The 27,125-nt window shown below is 35.4% G+C and overlaps 2 protein-coding genes across 2 annotated transcripts; one reads left to right on the top strand and one right to left on the bottom strand.

Annotated features, from left to right (window-relative positions):
• Positions 1 to 5,255: 5,255 nt before the first annotated feature.
• On the bottom strand, positions 5,256 to 9,608 carry LOC127786759 (secreted RxLR effector protein 161-like). The gene is made up of 2 exons (XM_052314406.1): positions 9,006 to 9,608; positions 5,256 to 5,492 (listed from the first exon to the last, which is right to left on the bottom strand). The coding sequence occupies exons 1-2, from the start codon at positions 9,519 to 9,521 to the stop codon at positions 5,256 to 5,258; spliced, it is 753 nt and encodes a 250-aa protein (XP_052170366.1). The 5' UTR covers positions 9,522 to 9,608.
• A 14,107-nt stretch (positions 9,609 to 23,715) lies between these two features.
• On the top strand, positions 23,716 to 25,569 carry LOC127813956 (uncharacterized). The gene is made up of 5 exons (XM_052355113.1): positions 23,716 to 23,979; positions 24,100 to 24,166; positions 24,264 to 24,751; positions 24,828 to 25,104; positions 25,224 to 25,569. The coding sequence occupies exons 1-5, from the start codon at positions 23,974 to 23,976 to the stop codon at positions 25,241 to 25,243; spliced, it is 858 nt and encodes a 285-aa protein (XP_052211073.1). The 5' UTR covers positions 23,716 to 23,973; the 3' UTR covers positions 25,244 to 25,569.
• Positions 25,570 to 27,125: the final 1,556 nt, after the last annotated feature.

Raw genomic sequence — 27,125 nt, 5'->3', positions numbered from 1 at the left:
CACCATTGCTTGAATTGCAACCCGAACCCTATGAGGTATAACTTTATTCTACCTTTTTTATTTTATTTATATTTAATTTTACTTAAACTATTGAATATAGTATATTTAGTTAATTCTTAATTCTAGGATTAATTTTGAAATTTAATTTATATATATGTATATATTAGATAATACAAAATTATGTATATATGTTTTTTTCTTTTTTATAATAGTTTTTTTTTTTACTTTAATAAGATTATTATATTTAGTGTATTTTAGAAAATAAGAACAAGTAAAACTTCAAAGTATGAGTTAATTCCAAATATAAATTTACAGAATTCAATTGAATTCCAAATTTTAAGTTACTATATATCATTTCAAACATAGGATTATTTACAAATTAAATGAATTCTATGTATAATTCAATAAAAATGAATCCAAATTGGCAAAATTCACTCATTCCAGACAAAACATTAAAGTTATTATAAGCAATTTGGTTCTCCAGCTAAGTAGAATAATTTATTTGATGCTTTGTCCAACTAATTATTCAACTTTCTGACAAAGTTTAAAAGTAAAATTATTTCGAAGTATTTATAATGGGATTGGATACAAGATATATAGAATTATACCACTTAACGTCTCTATAATGTCCCGATATTTTGAAAGATTAATTTTTGAATTTGAGATAATTTATTTGTGGTTGGATATGAGACTAGTGGGTTTGAGGATTTAATGGCAGAAATTAGAAATTATTTTATTACTTGAATAAGGAGATAATTGAAAGATTCAGGGGTTCAAGCTCAATTCTGAAAAATTAGTGCTGGCATGGTATAAATTTAAATATGGCCATACTGATTAGTGACCGAGATCACAGCCCCGTGGCCTCGCGAGCCACGTTAGGGCCTCAAAACAAGCACCTCGCGGGATTGAGTCACGCGAAAGGTGACATTTGTCGGAAAAGCGAGACGTTGTTTGGCAGCATGTGCCATGGGCGGCCACACCCGCGCCGAGCGGCTTCTGCCAGCTGCCGCCACCTATGTTTGTTGTTGCCACCAGTTGCAAAGTTCGTTGTTTACGGCACAATTTCCCATCTATCTTTGTAAAAACTTCAGGAATCAAGAGGAGACGTGGGAGCAATTGGGCCAAGCACTTGGACTGAGAATTTTACAATTTATCTTGGAGCAAAATTGTGGCTAAATGCCAAGGAGTAGCCCAGGCTAGGGGCTGGGCCATGATGGAAATTCATAGCTATTGGTAAGCCCAAGGAACCCTTAGATTTCTGCCTAGCTACATACTTTGCTTAATTACATATATATACCATGGAAGGTAAATTGAGACGTAGACGGAATTGGAAAAAATTGGAACAAGCTTGAGTAAAACCAACGCAAGTTTAAGAACCTAAAGGTAAGTGAGAAAAGCTTAAGTTTGGGTTGAAATTGATTATAGTAACTCCTATCTTGAAATATATTTTTTTTTTTACCTATTATGCTTAATTTTTGCTAAAGGAACTTTGAAGCGTAACTTCAATGATCTTGTCACTTTGGAGAGACTTAAAAGAGTATCAAGAAAGACCATAAAAAGCTAGAAACAAATTCGTTAAGGTTTAATATGTTTTTGTGTAAATTATATGATCATTGCTTGCATGAGAATACATGAGAATGTCTAGGCATAAGACTATGAACTTTTGACTAAGTAGACCTCGTATTAAGGTTCAAAGGAATTATATGGGCCACTAAAACAGATGGATTTGGATGAGGTGGACAAGTCTATGTGCATGTTTATTTCATGTTTTCTATCTTTGTTATGAACTAAAATTTGTTATATTGCATATTACTTTTACTAACTCTTAAGACTCACCTCTTATAAATAATTATACAAAAAGATAGAGACCTAATAAGAGAAAGACAGTGATGGCGGAGTAATCATCGATGGATGCAGATGATGAGCCATGTTAGGCCAAAGAAGTATTTTGTTCTGAGCGGCCTAGCTGCTAATGAGTTTTATTTTTAATTCTTGCTTGTTTTTGGTTATTTGGAATATGAGTCAAATGGTTAAGCTTTGTAATAAATTTTAAGTACTTTATTGGAAAATGGATTTTGCTTAAAAGTTCCTTCCATCCCAAGGCCTCGTAAAACATGTGACTTGATCAAGATTGAGTGCTTTTCATTGCCTATTTACTTTTGGGACTTGAGTTTTTGATGAGTGAAGGACAGTAAAATTTGGATCACATCTAGGACGGCCAAACCTTTAGTGGCATAGCTGTCTTTCTATTCGGCCAGTGACCACGATTGTAACTGAGGGTTATGTTGGCACTCAGGATGTGGGACTAGGGGTGCCATAGCCTTTTCATAAGACCTCACCACTAGAAAATTATGTTATGCCCAACAAACACTACGAACCTCTCCACACTTAATCCATTTTGAAAAGCACACTGCCTATACTACAAATTGAATGGTGGGTTGCAGCAACGACGCCATCTGCAAAGCGATCATTTCGTGCCATGACACTTGAAAAACAACTACGGTCACCGTCCCTAGCCATTCTCGTAGCCATGCCAATTCACAGTCCCTGCTTGGTCAACAAGAAGGTAATCATCTTGGCCTATGCCACGGTCTTGATTGAGCCTATTAGTTGAAGAGATACAACCAAGAAGGCAATGGTGTTCACCAGTCACAAGACATAGTGGTTGACATCTCTTTTGGTGAATTTAGATATCGGTAATGGTTGGGACTAATTATCAGGATTTAAATTGATGTCCATATTATAAAAAGAAGTGGGATTGAATCTCTTAGTATAATTTTCAATCTCTAAGTTCATATGAATAATCACAAGTATATGGTGAACAAGATAAATTATATGTCCTTACCTGTGAAGATCATGGTTCTTATGCAGGTTGGGTGAGATTAGATACGTATTGTTTATTTTCGAGATTCTTGGGCTCGACAATAACGAGTTGATAGAGGATTTGTTCAGGTCAGATTATGATTAACAGTAAATCTCTTATATTTGTTTCAAAATTTTCAAAATTGAGATTGTGGGTCAACTAAAATGACACATGTTATTGTTTTATTATTTGGTAATAGGGACATGTGACAGGTCAAGATTCGTTGTCCACAGAGAGAATTTAATATCTCACCCCTTAAATGTTCTCTCATCAAATACTAACTTAAACATTGAATGATCATTTTATATTTGTCCCAATCAATTATAGAAAAATTCGAGCCAACTTTTAGTGGACTCAAATAATTGTGTCATTCAAACCAGGTCCAATTTGAGATTTTTTAAAATTTCAGTCCCAATTCGTCTTGATCCCAAGTAGATTAGACCGAATAAACACCATATCTACATGTTAGTGCATTTAATTTAAAAAAATGAGATACAAATGTTGATATGTATCAATTAAATACAAAAGGTTAGAATGAAAAATGGAAAAGTGAAACTCACTCAAGAGGTTTTATTGCTATTCCTGATTCAACAATTAATTTATGGACATATTATTTGGACATTAATTATGATATTTTTAATAATACTTGTACATTAATCTATTATATATTTATATGAATGTCATTAAAATTTTACAAATAACACTTCAAATTAATTTAGAATGGTGAAGATAGTTTGCACTGTAGTAAGAGAGAAGAGAAGGAAGGCTGCGCTCTCAAAGCATATGTCTAGTGGTTGGCTCACGATAAGTTGAGATTTACACCAATAGGTCATAGTTTCTACTCTTCGCCCTACGTAGTGACACAAAATCTCTACTTGCAATTTAACTTTTTTATCAAAATTGAGAGTCCGAACGACGAGAGGGCAATAATCCCAAGAGAAGAGAAGGAAGGGTGCGATGACAAAAATAATTATCCACGGACTTCTAAAGTAAGTTTGAATTAGATTGGCGCGCCATTTATGCCAAGGCCTGTTGTTGTAACCGATGAGATTCTTGTACACTTGGAGATGCTTGTCATCAGAATCAAAGGGCAAATCCTTGGACATTGTGTTGAACAACTCGGCTGTAGCCTCGTCGCTCCCAGTGAAGTTTTTGATAATCCCTTTTGAGCTTGAAAGTTTGATATCCCGACTGTCGTTGATGATGCAGTCCATGAACACGATGAAGGAAGTGATGTCTCTGCTAGCGGTGATGTGGCAACACTCGAAGGCTATGAGATTCAAGAACCTTGATTTAGTAAAGTCAGCAATTATGAATTTGGGAAGCTTCAAGACACCGCCGTCGAAGGTGATATCCAAAAGACTTTTGCTTTCGCTTTTTGAAGCGAACGCCAGCCTCTTGGAGCTCTGTGGCTGGGCGGATGACGTTGAGGCTGGCTTACCCTTTTTAATTATAATTTTTAAGTTAATTAGCGGTTAGCATAAAAGTTGTATAGTGTTTAATTTGATAACGTATTTGAATAAATGTGTTTTTAAGCTGTCAGTTAATAGTTATGTGTTTGGTTTGTAAAAGCTGATAAGTTGTCAAAACTGACAAAAAGACTAAAATAAATATGATGTTAAATAATACAAATAAAATTTATAAAAATAATATTTTTTATAAAAAATTATAAATTAATTTCTAGAGATTAATATTATACTTACATAATAATATTAAACTTACAGGTGTAATATATATATATATATATTGTATATATACTCTGGCTTCTATAGGTTGGGGACGCCACTGGCGATGGAGGAGGAGGCCGTGATTGAGGCTGGAGGCGGCACTTGATGGTGACGGCGGTAATGGAGGAAGGTTGATGGTGGTTGGTGATTTGTGGCGGCAAATTTGGAACCTGGTTATGCAACGATGGCGCGACTTGGTTGCAATGATGGAGCGACCTGGTTCTGTAGCGATAGCGCGACCAACACTTCGGCTGCTTGCAGCGGCCCAGCTAGACGACAGCGACCTGGTTATGGAGGAGAGGCGACGACGGCAGCGGCAGTAATGGCTAAAGCGAAGGGAAGATGGTGGTGTAGGGTAGGATAGTTTTTTACTTGGTCAACGTGGTAGTATTTTGTGCAAAAGTTTGGGGGTATCAACTTTTCTCAAACGCTATTATAGTAGCGTTTAAGCTAATTTGGGTTGCCAAACATTTCACTAAAAAATATTGCTTATCTTAAACGCTGCTTATGCAGCTTATAAGCAGTTAAATCGCTAAGCGAAACAGCCACGTTGTGGCCAACGCCCTTGTTCTTTCCTTCTCATTGATTTAGAGATTGGGGGGCTCCTTGGTCTGGAGACTGGGGGTCTACATCTCCGGGTTTGTCGTGCAAACATTTGCCCATCTTTAGGTAGTCGCCTTCTCCTTCATTTGTAGATTGGGGGGCTCCTTGTTCTGTGGATTGGGGGCTGCATTTCCGTGTTCGTTGTCTCTGTAGAGTAGGCTCTTGCGGTAGAGGTCAAGCACGTGCATACATTGGCCCATCTTTTCGTAGTTTCTAAAGTCATAGTTGAGAAACCAGAATATATCCCCGTTCAAGTCTTTAATGTGAAGCTTCCTCTTGTTCAGGTCTTCAATGTCAAGCTGCACAAATAATGTGAGGGATAAAACAAGTATGAAAGGCTGGACATGGATGCAGGACATGAGGACACCTGAAATGCTACTTAAGTAAGACATGGCATTGTGGAGAAATGCTAATTAATAAAATAATGTATTATATTTTATTAAACAATCACATATCTAGTAGATCAGGAGAACGAAGGATACGGAAACTAAACAGTTATGCAATTAAAACATGAAAAAGTAAAATAATCATGTAATTACCAAGTCAATAAAATTAAAGAATAAGAAATACATAACACGGTGTCTTACAAGTGTCCCTTCTCATACCCTTGTGAAAAATTTTAAGATAGTGTCGGACATGCCATGTGAGTTTGTCCTATATATGTTGGAGTGTCTACACCAATATAAAAACCCGTAGTAGTAAGTGTGTATTTTATAAGTAAGCACAATAATATCTTATTAATAATGTTAAAAAATATAAAAAAATTCACGTAAAACAAAATATCAAGTCACAAAAGCTATTCTAGGAAGTCAAACTCTTGATCAACTTATGATTTGACTTTAAATACCTAATTAGCACAAAGAACCCAAATTTCGAATAAATTGTACTCTCGAATTACTTGAAGATAAATAAGGTGAAATAGTCTAAGTCATGTAGAAAATATGCACCAAAAATATCCTAAGGGTAAGATAAGAAAAATTGTTAGAAGCATAGTTCAAGCATGAGAAAGTTTTGAAGTATTAATATGTGAAGCATTTCTTAAGAGATAATTTTAATCAGAAAATCTCTCAATATGAGGCAATACTTAGGATTTAGGGTTTATAGATAAATCAAAGTCTAGTACGAAGAAACATAGGGTAGGCATCTTAAGATCCGTTTATGTCACATGTCCTAATAATTTTGTAATTTCAATTCAAATTAATCTTGAACTCATGAAAGTAAGAGAAATCAACTACATGGGCAGGGCCAGCTAATTCCCCTTATGATCCTCGTTACAAAGCTCAACTCGAAAGATATAGAAAGATCTCGAGAGGTGAGCCAAATATATGATATTCTATGTTACTCTTACATGGAAAACACTACTTTGCTCAAAGGGAGTTACCGACGGGCTTACCGAATAGGGTCGAAAAGACCCAAATGCCTTCTCCAGCCTTCGCCTCTCTCCTCTCTCCCTTCTTTCATGGTTACGTATAAAGCCCTCGCCTCTCTTCTCTCTCCCTTCTCTCATGGTTATGCATAGAGCCCTCGCCTCTTTTCTCTTTCCCTTCTCCCATGGTTGTGTCACAGCCGACCGTCGCACCTCGCCTCGTTTCACCTCGTCGGCTGTCACTGCATCTAGGGACTGTCGGCAAGGCAAGGTGAGGCGCAGCGGTCGACGATCACGTGGCCTTGGGAGAAGGGAGAGAGGAGGGAGGCGAGGGTTCTGCGCTTGCCATGGTTGAAGGGAGAGAGGAGAAAGGTTGGGCTGTGTAGTGGCATCCTTGTAAATTTGTATTGGGGGCAAGGATATTTTGATCTTTTTGACCCTATTATGTAAGCCTCTCGGTGAGGCTGTCTGGCCCTGTAGTAGAATTCCTTTTACATACCTATAAGCTATCTCCCAAAATTTTTTCTAGCTTAAGTATTAGAGTGGCATCTTTCCGGTTAAGTCCCGAGATAATTACTTTTGTTTTGATTGTGCAAAAATCTTAAGTTTAGATCAATTCATAATGTTGTCCGAATCTCATATGAAAGTTTAAACTGTTAGAAAACCTTGATATGATCATACGCAGCGGAAAATAAAATCTGATTTTATTGGTATCACGTTTTTCAAATCTTACGGTTAAATCGAAGACATAAAACGAAAAAGTTACCTCGAAGCGAAATCTGATTTCGTTGCCTATAACCCGCCTGATATCTCCCACGCGTGAGATGCCGAGTCGGTCCACCCGAAATCGTCAAGACTTCAATAGACTTGAGAGAAAAAGGGACTCAGAAATTTTCTCTAAAATTTCCATTTTGATTCAACTAATTGATTAATTGGATTTTGGGTTTAATGTTATATTTATAAACAAGAAATCCTAAAACCCTAAATGCTATTGGGCCGGGCTTTAGGTGCTAGCAAAAAGCCCAAACCAAATTAATAATTAAATAAATAATCATATTACTTATTTAATTATTCTTATTTCTTAAATAATTGCATTTATAATTTAGTAATTCCATAATTACTAAATTTGCCCTCTTTTTCTTTTAAAAACGATTTCTATTGGGTGGGACTTTCTGGGTTCACAATTAAATTGGCAACGAGAATTATTCAATTATTAATTCTCGTAAATCACGAGTGACATCTAGCAATATGTCATGATTACCCAATTTAATGTGAAGCGGGAATGTGAACCTTGCATTACGGTGTCCTGCAATACAGTCCCTCTATCATACTATATCCCGACGAGATATGAGATCACGGTCAGTAGGTCAAATCTCTCGATCTCGTCGTATGACCAAATCCAATAATCACACTTGACTAATATGACACAACCTCTACGGAATCCAATTCCGTCGTCATATTACCTCGGCCAAGGATTTATCGTCAAGTGATCACTGGATCGCATAGAATATCTTCCTCGTATATCTCGAGATGATAGATTCCATGTCTGATGCACACATACCTCGTGTGTCACTGAACTAGGCACATAGATACGTACGGCTATCCCTGATTAGGACAACCATATAATATCGCTGATATCCTAATCCACTAACACACAGATATCCATGTCATCTCAGGTCTAAGGACTAATGCAAATCCGTAGTTAATATTAAATCATTGACCCGTGAGATAAAACCCATGTGATTCAATATTAATTGTCCCGTTCAGTGAACTCGTTCCTATAACGAGCACCCACTCGTCTTCCTTCTGTATCTTATACAGAGTGGTATGAGACCCACCAATCTTGTCTTTCGGTATCTTATACCGAACAAGAAAGAAGACGATGTGCCAGCCTTTGCGAGTTACTAATTATCCAAGTTAGGAACTCTATGGCCAGGAACATATTTATAGTATAACGTATTGTGGATTAACCGTCTCGATTATTCTTAACAATTAAGAATGGTATCCACTCCTTATTATACTAAAGGATATTTGTATGTTCAATTTAAATCATATTGCAATTTCAATTAAACATAAAACTTGCCATTAAATAAGGTTTAAAGAATTACAAGATCAAGCCCTATTGTGTCACTAGAACTGGTCTTAAGGGCTTATATCTAACAATCTCCCACTAGCCCTAAGACCATTCTGAATGGTATCTCATACCCCATCTATCTAGATGAGAATCTAGTTGCTTCTGGTTCATGGCCTTGGTCAGTGGATCTGCTGCATTCTCTGATGTATCTACTCTCTGCACATTGACATCTCATCTGCCAACAATCTCTCGAATGAGATGAAAGCGTCTCTCAATGTGTTTGGACTTTTGGTGAGACCTTGGTTCCTTGGCTTGCGCTATGGCCCCATTGTTGTCGCAAAACAAGGGCACGACAGACTCTATTGAGGGAACCACTCCAAGTTCTGTCACAAACTTCTTGATCCAGACAGCTTCCTTCGCTGCATCGGATGCCGCGATATACTCGGCTTCTGTAGTAGAATCGGCGGTAGTATCTTGTTTGGAACTTTTCCAACTAAATACTCCACCATTGCAAGTAAACACATAGCCTGAGATAGACTTTCTATCATCAATATCTGATTGGAAATCAGAATCTGTATAACCTTCCACTTTAAGTTCTCCCGTTCCATATGTAAGAATCAAATCCTTAGTTCTTCTCAAGTACTTAAGGATGTTCTTAACAGCAATCCAGTGTTGCTCACCTGGATTAGATTGATATCTGCTTGTAACACTTACAGCATGAGCGATATCAGGCCTAGTACATAACATTGCATACATTAGGCTTCCTATTGCCGAAGCATAAGGAATCCTAGACATGCGATCTCTCTCTTCTTGTGTTTTGGGACACATATCTCGAGAGAGGTGGATTCCATGTCTGAAGGGCAGCAGGCCTCTCTTGGAATCCTCCATGTTGAACCTCTTCAACACTCTTTCTATGTACTTGGTTTGGGAGAGCCCTATCAATCTCTTGGTTCTATCCCTATAGATCCGAATGCCGAGAATGTAGGCAGCTTCTCCCAAATCTTTCATGGAGAATGTACTTGACAACCATGCTTTTATTTTTGATAGCAATCCTACATCATTCCCAATGAGTAGGATGTCATCAACATATAAGACCAAAAACGCAATCGCGCTCCCACTAACCTTTTTGTATACACAGGGCTCGTCAATGTTTTGAATGAACCCAAACAATTTGACTTCATTATCAAAACGAATGTTCCAACTCCTGGATGCTTGCGTAAGACCATAAATGGATCTCTTAAGCTTGCATACCTTCCCTGTTTGATCCTTGGGTGTGAAGCCTTCAGGTTGTTCCATATAGATATCTTGATCTATATAACCATTTAGAAAAGCTGTCTTCACATCCATTTGCCAAATCTCATAATCATAATGAGCGGCAATGGCTAGTAGAATCCTAATGGATTTAAGCATGACAACTGGAGAAAAGGTTTCCTCATAGTCAACACCTTGCCTTTGACGATAACCTTTTGCCACTAGTCTTGCTTTGTAGGTCTCTACCTTTCCATCCAAACCTATCTTCTTCTTGAAGACCCATTTACATCCAATAGGTACTATGCCTCTTGGTGGATCTACAAGAGTCCAGACCTGGTTCGAATACATGGAATCCATTTCAGATTTCATAGCCTCTAGCCATCTTTGTGAGTCGATGTCTGACATCGCCTCTCGGTAAGTGGTAGGGTCATCTGAGTGATCATGGTCTCCTACTAAGAACAACTCTTGTTCACTTAGGAAACCATATCTCTCAGGTGGCCGAGGTATCCTCTCACTCCTCCTATTGGGAGGTGTAAGACTCAGCCTTGTCTCTTCACTTGGTAATTGGTCATCTTGTGGGATAGATTCAGGTTCGGCGAACTCTTCACCAAGTTCTATCTTCCTTTTTGTTCCACCTTCTTGAATAAACTCTTTTTCAAGAAAAATGGCGTTTCTGCTAACAACTACTTGTTGCAACTCAGGAATATAGAATTCATATCCTAAGGTATCCTTAGGATAACCTATGAAACTACCCTTTAAAGATCGAGTTTCAAGTTTTTCTGATTTAAGCTTTTTCACAAAAGCTGTATATCCCCCAATCTTAACATGTTTAAGACTTGGTTTCCTACCAAACCATATCTCATGTGGTGTTGTAGGAAATGACTTGGAAGGTACTCTATTTAGAAGGTATATTGCAGTAAGAAGGGCATGACCCCATAGGAACAATGGTAAGTCAGAATAACTTAACATGCTTCGGACCATATCTAATAGAGTCCGATTCCTCCTTTCTGAAACCTCGTTCAGTTGAGGTGTTCCTGGTGGAGTGCGTTGTGAAATAATACCCGAGACTTTAAGAAAATCTTCAAACTCGTGACTCAGATATTCGCCTCCACGATCTGATCGTAAGGCTTTTATCTTTTTACCAGTTTGATTTTCTACTTCAGCTTTAAAATCTTTGAACATTTCAAAAGATTCAGATTTATGTCTCATAAGATAAACATATCCATATCTAGACATATCATCTGTAAAAGTTATGAAATATTGATAACCCCATCGGGCCATTACATTAATTGGCCCACATACATCAGAATGTATGAGTCCCAACAATTCTGTAACTCTAACCCCTTGTCCAACAAAGGGTGATTTGGTCATTTTGCCTAGGATACAAGATTCACATGTTGGATAAGGTTCAGAACCCAATGGGCCAAGAAGCCCATCTTTCTCCAACCTAGTGATTCTATCATCCCCTATATGACCTAATCGATGATGCCACAGAATTTTGGGATTTGGGTTATCCCTTTGTCTCTTGTTATTATTCAATACACGCAGATTTTTATCATTATCAACAGTTACATTCAAAATGTAAAGACCATTGACAAAATTTCCAGAAGCAATCAATTTATTTCCAAAATTAATCTCACAAACATTATTTTTAAAAGAAAATTCATAATTCTCTTTCACTAAAGCAGGAATAGAAATAATGTTCTTAAAAGCTCCAGGTACACATAAACAATTGTTTAAAACTAAACTATGTCCATGCAATAAAGATAAAGTAACAGTGCCAATAGCCGTGGCTGCAACTCTTGCCCCGTTTGCCACCTTCAGCACGATCTCATCATCTCCGAGCCTTTTACTTTGCTCCAGATCCTGTACAGAAGCACAAACATGAGTTGTCGCTCCAGAATCTAGAATCCATAAAGTAGAACAATGAGCAATGGAAAAATACTCGTGAACTATCATCATACCTTCCGCTTCCTTCTTCAAGGAACTGAGGTAGTCTTTGCAGTTCCTCTTCCAGTGCCCGTCCTTGCCACAGTGGAAACATTTTCCTTTGGCAACAGCTTTTCCCTTCTTCTTACTTATTGTCTTGGCCCCCTGTGGTACTTGTGTGGCCTTTTTCTTGCCTTTCCCCTTCCTAGTCTTACTGGAAGAGGTAACAGCCATCACAGTACCTGTTTTCATGTTGTTTTGTGCCGTAATAAGCATGTTCATTAACTCAGCCGGAGTACACTCTATTTTATTCATATAGAAATTCGATATGAAATTTCCATACGAATCTGGCAAAGACTGAAGGATCAAATCAATTTGGAGGTGAGGATTCAACTCATCCCCCAAACCCTTCAACTTCTCTAACAAGGAGATCATTTTGAGAACATGTTCTCCCACTGATCCTCCCAGAGACATCTTTGCCCTAAATAGTGCCTTAGATATCTCATATCTCGCACTCCGACTTTGTTTGCCATACAACTCTTGTAGGCGTGTGATGATAGAGTACGCGTCAGGCATATTCGCATGTTGACGCTGTAATTCACTACTCATTGAAACAAGCATATAACTCCTAGCGGTGAGATCATCATCTCGCCACTTGGCAAGAGTATCTTGCTCCTCTTGAGTAATGTTTTGAGGAACACTTTCCCCTCCATCATCATTAGCATGCATGGGTACAGGAGCATCCAATACATAAGTAATTTTCTCCAAGTTCAAAATCAGTTTCAAGTTTAAGAGCCAATCATTGAAATTTGGTCCAGTTAATTGGTGCTTGTCAAGATTTCTTGTAAGTGGGTGCAATGAAGCCATTTGATGTATCTGCAGAAAATAAATAGATTATTAGATATCTTGTTTTTTCTTAACCATTTGACTTTGGTCTTTAAATCAAACAGTGCCTCCCACTAAGTTTATCAGATTCCTTACTCCCAATGAAGGAAAGTGCGAATTCACGTTGGCATGAATTCTAGTGGGTATTTGGATTCTTATCAAACTTATTATTCCTCACATAATAGATTCTTGGAATAATAAATTCAAAAAGTGGACAACTCTTGTCCAGTACATCTCATGTACGGCCCAAATATTATTTTGGCTCCCAGTCCAATGTACCTCACATAATAGTTTCTTGGCAATTGAACATGGTTAAATTATACCATCACGCTGACAAGTCTGCACAGTTGAATATCGATCCCCTCACATAATAGGTTCTTGGGTCTCAAAATTTGTGCATTCCCGTCTCATCAAATGATAAATAGAAATTAAAAAAACATTTTAACCAGTGTGCAACCCCTATGTATCCATAGCCGGTCAACACACGAATCAAAATGCCCTAATCTCTACCGTGATGGAGAGCCCCGATTAAATTGCCTTAACTCTTAAGGTCTAATCGGTTACAATTTAATTTTATAAATATGGGAGATTTTTCGGTCTAATTTTTAGGTCTCACTTTACACATGCAACGTTTTAATCATCATACATCAACTATGTAAAATAAACATTGCATAAAGTAGTCGATATAGTCATGGACTCAAACATGCATTCTAAGCACGATTCCAGCCATTGGAAACGTGCGGTGCATACATGGGTGCATAAAAAGAAAACTGCTTATAACTATTACAAGCATAACCCGTTTACATAGGGTCTTCGTTTCTTTGATTGTTTCACCTTTGATGACTCTATTCCACGTCGTGCCTCCATTAATTGAATCATCGCTTTTACATTTACTATAAACTACTTTTACAATAGAATAAAAGTAAAAATAAAATTAAACAATTAATTTTACAACCGTTATCCAAAAACGGCAAATCTCGGCACGCAGGCCATCAAATGAAATAATCCATACATCCACACAACACATACATCATCTATGTAGTGTCCTAAGTCCATGACCAATATCGAAATATGACAAGGCATTCACAACATGCTATTTAACAATTAAAAGCATATTATAAAATTTATATGATTGTCGGACATGTGTATAACATTTATACCTTAAGTGCTTTGAAAAACAATTTTTTTTTTTTGAAATTAAATTTGCTGGAAAATATTTAAAATAAATTAAAAAAAAAACAAAAATGAAAAAAGGAGGGGGGGTTGCCGCACGCGCGCGTGCAAGAGCGGCCCGCGCGCGGCAACGCGCGCCATGGGCGCACGCGGCCATGCAGGCCGCGTGGCCGGGCCCTTGGCCCGGCCCATGAACGCGGCCAAGGCAGCGCTCGCGGGCCAGGCCCGCGGCCCAGCAAAGGGAAGCGGGCCCAGCCCGCCTTGTGCCCTAGGCGGTCGCGGGCTATGCCCGCGCCGCACACCTGCACGCCACCGCCTTAGGCGGTGGCTCCCTTTCCAGGTGGCTGCCCAGCAGCCACCTCTCACCCCCGCGGCCACCGTCGCCGACCGCGACGGCGGTCGCTGCAGCGGCCATGGCCGCGCTGCCTAGCAGCGCGGCCTTCGGCCATGGGCGCCGCTGGCGGCGCCGATCGCAGCATCTGGCGCCGCCCAGCGGCACCTCTCCCTCTGGCGACGCTGCCCAGCAGGGCCGACCGGCCTGCCGGCACCGCCCAGCGGTGCCGCGGCCATCAGCGCCGCCCAGCGGCGGCGGCGGATCGAATCCGCCGCTTCCCTTTGCTGTTTCTGTTTTTTTTTTTTTTTTTTGCTGCAAATATATATATATATATATCGTATATACATACATATATTGTTTTGTATTCCCAGCAAACAATGAAAATACAATATATTTATTTGAAAATTTATTTTGTTCTTCCAGCAGAATATACATATGTATATCTCATATACATAAGTTTATTTTTGATTCAAAACACAAAATAATATCCGACAAACAAATAAATTAAAACCATAAGTTTGGAAAAACGATGGCTCTGATACCACTGTTAGAAAACCTTGATATGATCATACGCAGCGGAAAATAAAATCTGATTTTATTGGTATCACGTTTTTCAAATCTTACGGTTAAATCGAAGACATAAAACGAAAAAGTTACCTCGAAGCGAAATCTGATTTCGTTGCCTATAACCCGCCTGATATCTCCCACGCGTGAGATGCCGAGTCGGTCCACCCGAAATCGTCAAGACTTCAATAGACTTGAGAGAAAAAGGGACTCGGAAATTTTCTCTAAAATTTCCGTTTTGATTCAACTAATTGATTAATTGGATTTTGGGTTTAATGTTATATTTATAAACAAGAAACCCTAAAACCCTAAATGCTATTGGGCCGGGCTTTAGGTGCTAGCAAAAAGCCCAAACCAAATTAATAATTAAATAAATAATCATATTACTTATTTAATTATTCTTATTTCTTAAATAATTGCATTTATAATTTAGTAATTCCATAATTACTAAATTTGCCCCCTTTTTCTTTTAAAAACGATTTCTATTGGGTGGGACTTTCTGGGTTCACAATTAAATTGGCAACGAGAATTATTCAATTATTAATTCTCGTAAATCACGAGTGACATCTAGCAATATGTCATGATTACCCAATTTAATGTGAAGCGGGAATGTGAACCTTGCATTACGGTGTCCTGCAATACAGTCCCTCTATCATACTATATCCCGACGAGATATGAGATCACGGTCAGTAGGTCAAATCTCTCGATCTCGTCGTATGACCAAATCCAATAATCACACTTGACTAATATGACACAACCTCTACGGAATCCAAATTCCGTCGTCATATTACCTCGGCCAAGGATTTATCGTCAAGTGATCACTGGATCGCATAGAATATCTTCCTCGTATATCTCGAGATGATAGATTCCATGTCTGATGCACACATACCTCGTGTGTCACTGAACTAGGCCCATAGATACGTACGGCTATCCCTGATTAGGACAACCATATAATATCGCTGATATCCTAATCCACTAACACACAGATATCCATGTCATCTCAGGTCTAAGGACTAATGCAAATCCGTAGTTAATATTAAATCATTGACCCGTGAAATAAAACCCATGTGATTCAATATTAATTGTCCCGTTCAGTGAACTCGTTCCTATAACGAGCACCCACTCGTCTTCCTTCTGTATCTTATACAGAGTGGTATGAGACCCACCAATCTTGTCTTTCGGTATCTTATTCCGAACAAGAAAGAAGACGATGTGACAGCCTTTGCGAGTTACTAATTATCCAAGTTAGGAACTCTATGGCCAGGAACATATTTATAGTATAACGTATTGTGGATTAACCGTCTCGATTATTCTTAACAATTAAGAATTGTATCCACTCCTTATTATACTAAAGGATATTTGTATGTTCAATTTAAATCATATTGCAATTTCAATTAAACATAAAACTTGCCATTAAATAAGGTTTAAAGAATTACAAGATCAAGCCCTATTGTGTCACTAGAACTGGTCTTAAGGGCTTATATCTAACATAAACTGCATTCTCTTTGTTGTTTTCAATTTGTTTTGAGTTTTTAGTTTTTCAAAATATTAAAAATGCATTTATTTTGCTATTTTCAAAAACACAATTTTGAAAACCCAAAATAACATTGTTGTTTTGGGTGTTTTCAGCCAAAACACGCTGAAAACACCAAAACGCGTACCCCCCCCCCCACCAATTTTGATAGATCTCTCGTCTCTTTCTCCAATCTCTTTTCTTTTTTCTTTTTTCTTTTTTCTTTTTTCTCTTTTCTCGTCTTCCTTCTCAAGCTGCCGTCGACCGTGCTTGCCACTGCCATCACCACAGTAGCCGACTCCTATTTTCTCTTTCATTCTCCATTACCGGCGACCACATGAAGCCGACGATGATGGCTTAATGATCGATGCCGATGGCCAAGTAACATCCACTACCATGGTAATGGCAAGAAATGACGGCCATAGCAGAACAATAAAGACCGACGACCATGGCGATGTATAAGGCCATAGTTGGCGACGTGAAAAGAGGCCTCTGATTGCCGGAAACCACTGGCCACGATGGCCGGTGGTGACTGACAATGAATTTTTTAGTTTTGTCCAAAAATTAAAAATTAAATTTATGAAAATTCAACTGTTAACCACCTTAGTTTGGTGTTTCTAATGGTAGGCTATGATCGTATGAATCTTCGGCCGACGGTGGTCGCTAACGGTGGAGAAGGTGCAGGCACTTGAGAGAATAGAAGAAGAAAAATAAGAGAAAAAAAAGAAAAATTTATTCTTAAATTTTGAAAATAAAATTATATATTTATTTAAAATTTTAAAAATGTAGTATGTCTATATCTATATTATAATTAAAAATATAAGAAAACATATAGTATATTATTAAATGTATTACATATATTATGTATAATAATATTTAATATAAAATATTATATTATATTAAAAAGAGTTTGTTTTATTATTTAATAATCAAATTCATTGAATAAAATATCATAAAATATTTTTTTTCAAAATTTCAAAATAAATGAGTTTTATAGTTTTCTATTTTAAGAAACAATTTTTCAAAATTACAAAAAGAACGTGTTTTCAAAAATTTCAAAACAGACACTCAGAAAAACAAACCTAAAAATGAATTTAAATCTGAAAACTAAAATACAAAAAGAACATCACCTTATGGATTCAATTAGTGACTAACTTTTAAATCTCATTTATGTTTAGAAATAATAAGAAAAGAGCTCAATGTATACCATAGCATTCTTTTGAATATTTTAAATATGACCAAAAGCAATATTGACGACTGATTCTCTAGCAACAACATGTTGGTCTTGATTAACGACATGACATAGATTTTCCCATGTCGACTGTAGACGGGATCATCGTTAAAATAATAGTCTTCAGATTGGTACTCAACTCGTAGCAATTCAAGCATGAAACACCCATCTATGAATCCTTGAGGTCTTGCGCCGCTTTGACAATGGAGTTGAAGATTTTGTCTAGAGACACCGGCGATCTTTCAAGGAGATGGAGGAGAGCTCGAAGCTTGTGATCCTCTATGGGCATTAGGTGAGGCTTCCCGTGATGGTAGGGCTCGAACGACACCGCTTGGGGCTTGTTGTGGTCGGAGTAGGGGGGAAGGAGCATGTAGATGGACCGCTTCTTCCTGCGCTGCTGTTCTTGGCTTTGAGCATTGCGGTGGTTTTTGAGTTTAGCATTGATGTCGATCACCCAGTTGCTCATCTCTCTGCTTGCTCTAAATGTCACTCAGCTTGGAGTCTATAAAGGAAGCGGCCGCCTGGCAGTGTGTCCAGCACTTGGTGTGCAGAAGTTGGGATTATAAAGAGAGAGCCTACATTCCTCAGCAACTGAATGTTCTTTGTTTTCTTGTGGCCTAAGCCTTTCCATTAGTTTAACGGTCAAGCAGAGCAGAGAAGCCTAAGCCTTTATTCCATTAGTTATTATCCACTTAAACGGTCAAAGCCTCGCATTTTCCATTCATAGTAGAATTTTTGTTTCACTTTAACCACGAAAGCACTGATTCCTTCTCACCCACTTAAGAAACAAATAATTTTTTGTTTCTTTAGCATCCCATCCTCTCCTCGTGTTTCATGTTCACTTGCCAATAGCTTGACATCCACGCCGTAAGGCCCATGGGATTGGAAGTTCAGATCAATCTGTATCTCTAGTTAATTCTAAAATGGGCAGCCTTGGTCCATGAGCTGCACTGACCGGTCCTGAGAGCCTATGGGCTGGGCTGGTCTGTCTGCACAGCTCGTTGCCCATTTGATTACTTCAATGACCAAGCCCAATATTGAAGAGGTCCAATCACCATCCAATTACTCCCTTCGGCTAACTCTCTTGCCTACCATCCATTTGATGTTTTTTCTCTAACCCAATATATTTAGAATGTTTTCTTTTTTTGATCGTCAGTTTTTATCTCTATTTTCATGTTTCCATTTTTATAAAAAATCAAATAAAAATGAAAAATGTATTTATTTCTATTAAATATGAAATCAGTTTTAAGCTTCAAAACATAAAAGAATGTGTTCAAAATCATGCAAAAGAAGAGATATAGAGATCAACAACAAATGAAAAGGTAAATGATCAAAGCAATTTGAGAAAAAAAAGAGTTGTCGTTGTCGTTATGGTAGATAGAGACATGGCGGTGCTAGTTGAGAGATGAGAACAATAAAATGAGTGAAACAGGGCAACAGAAAAAAGGACGTCAATGGTGCTCATCGTCGCAATGATAGAGATGAAAATAGTAAGATAAGAAGGTAGTGGGGAAGAGGAGATGACGGTGTGGTTAGTGGGTGGACAGATACGAACGAAATGTTAGGAAAAAATTGTTGTTGACAGAATTTAAAATAAGGCTCAAATTAGAAAAATTATTTTCTATTTTTAACTTTAATATCATTTTAAAAATAATTTCTAATTTTTATTTAAAATATAAAATATATATTATGTACAAAATACATAATATATATTTAAAATACAGATTAATTTTTAATATATAAATTTAAAATACAAATTAATTTCTATTTAATTAACCCTAGATTGAATCGGAACAGATCGAAAATTAAAATTTTAAGAATTTCATATAAAAAATTAGATCGATAACTAACTTTTAAAAAATAACTAACCTTGAAGATGATCACTGTGCTAAAACTCTTTTTATTTAAAATTTTGTCGAAACAATTAAATTTTAAATAATTACTATCAAAAGCTACTTAATAAATGTTCCCTTAAAAACTTTTTATTTTTTTTTCACATTTGAAACACTAATCAAAAGCGTCTCAATTAAATGCCTAAATAACATTTTAGTTACAATTTTGACTAGACTAAGAAATCCAGTTAGGATTTAATAAATTTTAGTATTTAGTAATAATTTTGAACATTAATATTTAATACCTAATAAACTAATTAAAATGTGAGACGTAACTATTACCTCATTAAATTTTTGAACTCAATAAATTTATTGATCCATGCTCACAACAAAAATGGGATAATTTTCTATACAGCTGTTTATTCTGTCTTGATTGAATTGATTTTGATCTAGTCCAATTTTAATTGATTCTAAATATTTTTTTATTTTTAATATAAAATTTTAAAAAATATTCATATTATTGGTCCCTTGACACACAATGATCACTCAAGAGGAGGCGAATTGAGTGATTATAAACTTATCAATCGAATTCTTCCCTTATAAAAACTCTTGAGTTTTTCTTATACAAAGTAAATACTTATTATAAATATATATGTTGTTTAGTGTGATAACAATATAAATATGCAAACAACAATAATCAACACAAGAATATATAGTAGTTCAGTATCTCCAACACCTACTCCACTCTCTCAAGATCAACCCGACACTAGGTTTTCTCCTTAGCTCACTCCGAAAACTAATACAACGAATACACCTAGATTACTTAAACTCTAAGAGGCCACTCACAATCTACAAATACAAATAAACAATCATATGTCCAACAAACTTGGACTAATATGGATATGAATACAAGAACAAATATTACAAGGCAAATGAACAAGTATAATGATATAATTTTTACCACACTTGGAGAGAATATCTCCTTTACCTTGGGATCCAAATATTCGACTTTAAAAAGTCTTGGATTGCTTAAAATGGATGCTTGAGAACTTGGGTGTGCTTTAGGATGATGGATCTTGATAGAGTATTAGTTTTCTCCATAAATTTCTTCTTGATATATATAGTGGAGCTTCCAACGATTCTATAATGGCTAAAAAAAATTCGACCGTTGGACCCGAGGAGTTGTTTCTCTAAAACAGGAGTCGACTCCCATTTTAAGTGAGAGTCAACTCTAGTTATACAAGAGTCGCTTCTTCGAAATACACCAATACTGTCAGATCGACTCTGCATAATATGCTATTGGTTGGGTCGACTCTAACTTTTTAAGAGTCGAGTTCAGCTTAAGGGGAGTCGACTTCACTAAACCAAGAGTCGACTTTTGAGACTAATTTAATAGAAAATAAATTTTATACATATATCAATTGTTTGAAAATATAATCTATATAGCATGTACACATTACAATATATTTACATTTTTTTAGTTTAAGTAAATGTCCTCATTTTCTTTAATTTATATTTTACTTAAAATAAATAAGAAAGTACTCTCCATTTGAATTCAATAAAAATATCTTAAAAATTAAAATCCAAAACAATAAGAAAATAGAATTTTAATTTTAGTATAAATTCGGGATTTAACAATTTTACCACCCTCAAAATATATACTTTCTATTTCTTGAAAAGTTCATTAAAAATCATTTTAACAACAATGAAGGTTAGCTATCGAAATACCGGGAGATTATTTTTCAAAATAAAAATATTTTCTTATATGTTACCTTATAGTGCGCTAATCTTTCAGACTTAGAGAAATAACATTTCTTGATTCATTTTGATAAACAAAATACTATAATACATATCAAAAATTTATTAGGGATTTTAAATATATCAAAAATAATTTTATTAAAATTATATTTTATCAAATATCAAAATACTGATTGATTAGAGCAATTTGGTCAACACATATATATCAGCCAAATATTTAAAAAAAGTGTATATTATGTTATTATTTTATTAATAATAATAATTATTTAATTTCAAATAATATTAAATTAAATCTAAATTACTTAAGATTAACAAATAAACATAGGACACGTCACCACATCTGCAATGCCTGTGTGTGTGTGTGTGTGTGTGAGTGAGAGAGAGAGAGAGAGAGAGAATGAGTGAGAGGGAAAGGTTGGAGAAGCTGAGACACAAACTAGCTACATCTTGCCACCCACCAGCGGGCCTCAAATTAATTCTCTCAACGTCTCTGGCACAAATATCATTTTTTACCTATTAAATAGTATAAATAATCATGTAATTTTATATTAAAATATATAAAAATTATTAAATTTTAATTTAATATATTACTATATACTTATCTCGTTAAAATAAACTAATAGGATGTTAATATAGTTAATAACGTGAACGATTAAATAATATAAATAGTCATTAAATTTTTTTATATTAAAATAAAAAAAAACGTTAATATTTTATTAGACTCTTTTAATGATAATCAACAATAATTATGAAATTATATATAAATTTTTAATATATCATTCTATTTTTACTTGAGTGTAACAACTGGTTCGATTTAATGGTTACATTTTTTCATCTTTTTTTTCTATTTTTCCTCTCATATCATAGATGCCACTTTCCTCCCCTCAAGGATAAATTTGATATTTTTATTTTTAATTAATTTATAATAATAGAATTATGCCTAATTATTTAAAATTAATTAGAATATTATAATCATTTTATTTTTTAATATATAAACTTAAATATTTTAATTTAAAAATGATGTCAGAGGGCTCTCAGTTAATTATCCCAAACGGTAATATTTAAAATGATTTAGTAAATTTTACCCTAAAATTTAATTACACCAAAGACACATACTATAAGTAATTAATTAATTATAAAAGAACACTTAATTAACTCACCCCCCACCACCATGTGAGCCCCAGCCCCATCTTTGCTTGTGCCCACTTCATTACTGCAATCTAATATTTGCATAATCCACCCCCACTTGCCAGCCTCCTAAAATATCTCCTTTCCCACATGCATGCTTATCCATATATAAAAGTTCAGTTTAATTAAAATAATTAAATTGAATTGATTAAAATTGTGACTTTGGTTCAATTTCAACTTAGAGTCAATTTGATTTAATTATCAAATTTGACAATTTTAATTATTTTATTTTGATTTGATTTTTGTACCAAACTGACTGAAATTTTTACTTTTTTTCTATTTTTTTGGGGTTTTTTTCTATTTGTTTGGCTTTTTAGTTTTTATTTTTTATTTTTCTCAATAGGTTCAATTTTTTCATATTTGTTTGATTTTTTTTTTTTGCTTTCAATTTACTTGATTTTTTAAATTATTTGGTTGGTTAAGTTCTATTTTTTTTTTTTATATAATTTCAGTCTATTCAATTTTATTATTTCGGTTGGTCAATTTGATACTGGACCAACCAATGCTCACTCCTATTATCAACTTACACACACACACACACACACACATTATATATATATGCTGTCCATTTGGGTTACATTTAAATTAATACTTAGATGATGCAAAGTTCTTAATTTTTTTATTATATATAGATAATGTTAACTATTGTTCTAAAATTAATGGTTAAATAGTAATAAATATATCTTGTTTTCAAATAATATATATTTATTGTATCTTATTTTCAATATTCAAACAATTTTACTGATTAATTAAATGGTTAAAAATACGATATATTTATCATCAACTAATAAAAATATTAAAAAATTAAAATAAAATACAATAAATGCACTTTGTTTCATTATATATACATTTGGAAAAAAAAATAGAATGTAACTGTCTAACTAATGTGTCATAGCCAAAAACTCATTAAAAGATCAAAAAAATTCAAAACTCTGAAATAATTTTTTGGATTAAAAATATATAAAATTTCCCTTAGATCTTGAATAAAGCGTAAAAGGAATAATTATAATTTTCGAAAATCCCTCCACGTTCTTATAACGCCAATAAATTCACCCATATTGTCACGTATGCTAACCAACTCAATTAAATCTTGGGATTTGAGAATAAATGCAAAGCCATATTAAAGGACTTTGAGTGTTCCACGTACGGGAGCTATAAACCCAATGAAATGGCAATTTACTCAACACAGGGGAAGCTTTATCCAAGCCACAAAAGAGGACCCCATCAAGTAGCTAGAGACCAGTAATGCAGCGGAAGAAGCAGGAAGCTACAAGTGTAGGGTGGAGAGAGAGGCCAACATGGCTAATCCCCCCATTATCCCCCCCTAATTAATCACTTGACATCCATAGCCATTAGCCCCCACATGGGCAGCTTATATTTATATATATGAGTGTGTGCGTGAGAATAATCCAACCCCATTACCACTGAGAACCACAAGCCAACCAGCCCCCACTCACTGCCTCCCTGTCTCATCTCATCCACCCATCTCAGATCTCAGATTCCTCTCCTCAACTCCCATCTTCTCATTAAAAAAAACCCCTTCTTCTAGCTAGCTAGACAAGAATCTTTTTAGGCATCCAGACAGCACAGAAAGATCTCTTCTGGGCTGTCCATTTGACCAAATTATAACATCTTTCGCTCAAGTCCAAGTCCAAGTCCAACTTTTAGTAGCAAACCCTAACATGCAGGTGGGTTTTTTTATTTTTTTCAATTGCAATTCATTGGATCCAAGTCATAGGTGCAATCATCAATTTCTCATGTTCAATCCCATGCATATACATATATATATATATATGCATATATGACAGATACTTCAGAGGCTGTTCAAGGCAGCAGATGAACAATCAAGACAGCCCACTACTGCTACTACTAACGGTAAGAGAGATGTGTCTTAGTTGTATCTCTTTAATTCATATCAACTGATCCAGAGCCAATTATCTCAGCAATGAATTGCTTGTGTTTTGATTTCCAGATGAAAGGGCTGCCAAGTCAAAGGTAGTAGTTTGCTTCAGGAACTGCAAGGCTAACCGCAGGCTGAAGAGATCAGCGGAAGAAGCCAACTTGCACCACCCAAAAGTGAACCCATTCACCATCTTCTTGCGCAGAAGAGACATTGCCAAGACTTGCTTCTACGGCACGCTTAATTTTAAGAGGCTGGGGAGCTTCAACAGGCGGCAGAGTCGGATCTACTCCATGAAAATGAAGAAAGAAGGCATTGCCAGAGGGCTGGGGGTCGGCAACAAGGCGGATACAGCAGCTGGGAGCAAGGTGCTCCCGATCAGCGAACCGGCATTGTCGGCCCAAGGGAAGAAGGAGCAACGTGAGATAGAAGAAAAGAGAGACGAGCCCGCCACGGGTGAGAAGAGCAGAAGCAGAAGCAGTAGCAGCTCTAGAATGAAGGAGCTCTTGAGATGGGCTGCTGCTGCTAAATCTGAGAGAGGAAAGTATCTAGGTCAAATGGTAAAGTTCAAATCTTTTGATTGAATTTGTTCGCAAATGATTGATGATTTGGTCTCTGATTAATGCTTTGCCACAGATGCTGCAGTTGAGGAATAGGGCAAGCCTAAAAGCAGTGCCTGATGATGACCAGTTCAGCAATAATGAGTCTCCGAAGATCAGCTTCAGATGGGAAGTAGAGAGCTGTTCCACCCCTTCCTCTGTTTGCTCTGCGATCTCAATGGCTTCTTCTCATTCCAAGATTAACATTCTTAATGATCGGCCCATTAACCTCTCTTCTTTGAGTTCAACTCCTCTCCATGACTTAGAATTGGGCAGCTCAAGAAGAGGGAATTGGATCACCACAGACTCTGACTGTAAGCCCTTCTTCTTCTTCTTCTTCTTCTTCTCCTCCTCCTTCTTCTTCTTCTTCTTCTTCTTCTTCTTCTTCTTGTTTCAGAAGTTAACAAGTATTTGGTTCTTTGTGTCGGTACAGTTGTGGTGCTGGAGCTCTGAAGATCATCAGCCTCCAAAGATGAATTTTCGGTGTACTGCATGCAAAATTAGTTAATTGTTTTAATGGGTCTTGTTGTCCATATCCAGCTTAATTAGCTACCAGTACTGTTGAAGAAGATGCAGGAATTAGTCAAATGTAGGAATAATTCCAGGATGTGAAGTGCAGCATCCATTAAGTGTTAGACAAACTTGGCCCTTCCTGCAAGCCAATCAAAACTCACCAGTTCCCAACTAATCGTAAAACGAAAGGAGAATGTTTGTTCCGCCTCAATTTAAAAAAAAAAAAATGTACTCATGGAAAAGTCGTCAATAATAATAATAATAATAATAATAATAATAATAATAATAAAGTAAGTAACAGTATTATTCTTCTTCTAACACAATAATAAATTTATTAATTAAAAATATTATCGTCAATCTACTTATACTCTGCAAGAACAAAACCAATCAAAGGAAAGAAAAGTTACTGCGTAAACACTTTGATATTTAAGCTAAATACTAAAAATTTAAATGTTCTACTAAAACTAATATTAGAGATATATATATTTTTTAAATAAAAATTTATTTATTAATTTATAGAGTAGCATGGAGATTTTTCAAATCCCATAATATTAAGATTTTTTTAAATAATATTTTATCTTAATCTTTCAAAATTAAAAGGATTTAAGCTTTGGATCCCTGTTATTGCACAAGTTTCACACTAGTTTTATAATACAATAGTCTAGCTAATCTCCTAGTTACAGTGTGAATAAAACTCTATCCCAAAGACCAGGGATAACATCTACCCATTCAAACTATTTCAAATGTATAACACACGGCTGAATTCGGTTTGTTATCCTAATAGAAATCCACTAGGATTATAATTTTTATGGATAACATCTTTATTGATATTTTGAGATCTACTAAAATTAAGATTTTTATGAATAACATCTATTGTGACATTCTGGAATCTATTAGAATTAAATTCTTATGGATATATAATATTTAATCTAATATTTTATTATCCACTACAATTAGAATTCTTATGAATAATATCTATTTTTTTGACAAAATTCTTATGGATGATACATAATTAAGTGAAAATTTATATTTTTAGCTCAAATTATTATTTTGAGCTTTTTAATTTTTTAATAAATTTTTATCTAAGACACATCAACGACAATTTTAAAGAAAGATAATTGCTACAACTCTCTAGAGACGTAATTAACACATCAATTTATAATAGAAATAAGTATTGCTACAACTCTCTAAAGTATTTTAATTATTTATAATATACACCAAAATAAGGTGGGGATGATTGCAAGAGGAACAATTTATTTATCGAAGAAATGGCGAGAGCGATAAGGAGAAAGAGAGAGAAGTGTTTTAAAGATAATATCATTTTAGTTATTTATGAATATTTAACTAAAATTAACAAATAAAAAAATTATAACATAACATTAAATTTCAAGAATACTAATTTTTTTCCTCAAACATGCAATTATATTAATCTTCAGGGATCTGCAGGTAATTTTCTCTTGTATAATTTCATAAAATTAAATAACAAATATATATATATATATATATATATTTATAAGTAAGTAATTTAGAAATTCAAAGGCAGCAGAACTACTAATTGTTAAATACTTACTATTCAAAAGATTAACACTAATTGTGAGTGCCTTTACAAATTATGAGCACTAAGACAAATTAAGAGGTAATTATAATTACTTCTTTAGATTTTGGTAAAATTATATGTAGTACTCCTGTATTTTTAAAAATTATGAAAACCTCCATCGTTGCTAACAATTCTTGTAAATTTACCATTTTATCTCTAATTCTTATACACTTATCTCCACTCCCTTCTTTCTCTCTCTCCTCCCTTGTCTAAAATATATTTTAA

This window comes from Diospyros lotus, chromosome 12, assembly GCF_014633365.1.
Source record: "Diospyros lotus cultivar Yz01 chromosome 12, ASM1463336v1, whole genome shotgun sequence".
Taxonomy (NCBI): Eukaryota; Viridiplantae; Streptophyta; class Magnoliopsida; order Ericales; family Ebenaceae; genus Diospyros; species Diospyros lotus.
The sequence above is the reverse complement of the archived record's forward strand: the minus strand, read 5'-3'. Positions and strand labels throughout refer to the sequence as shown.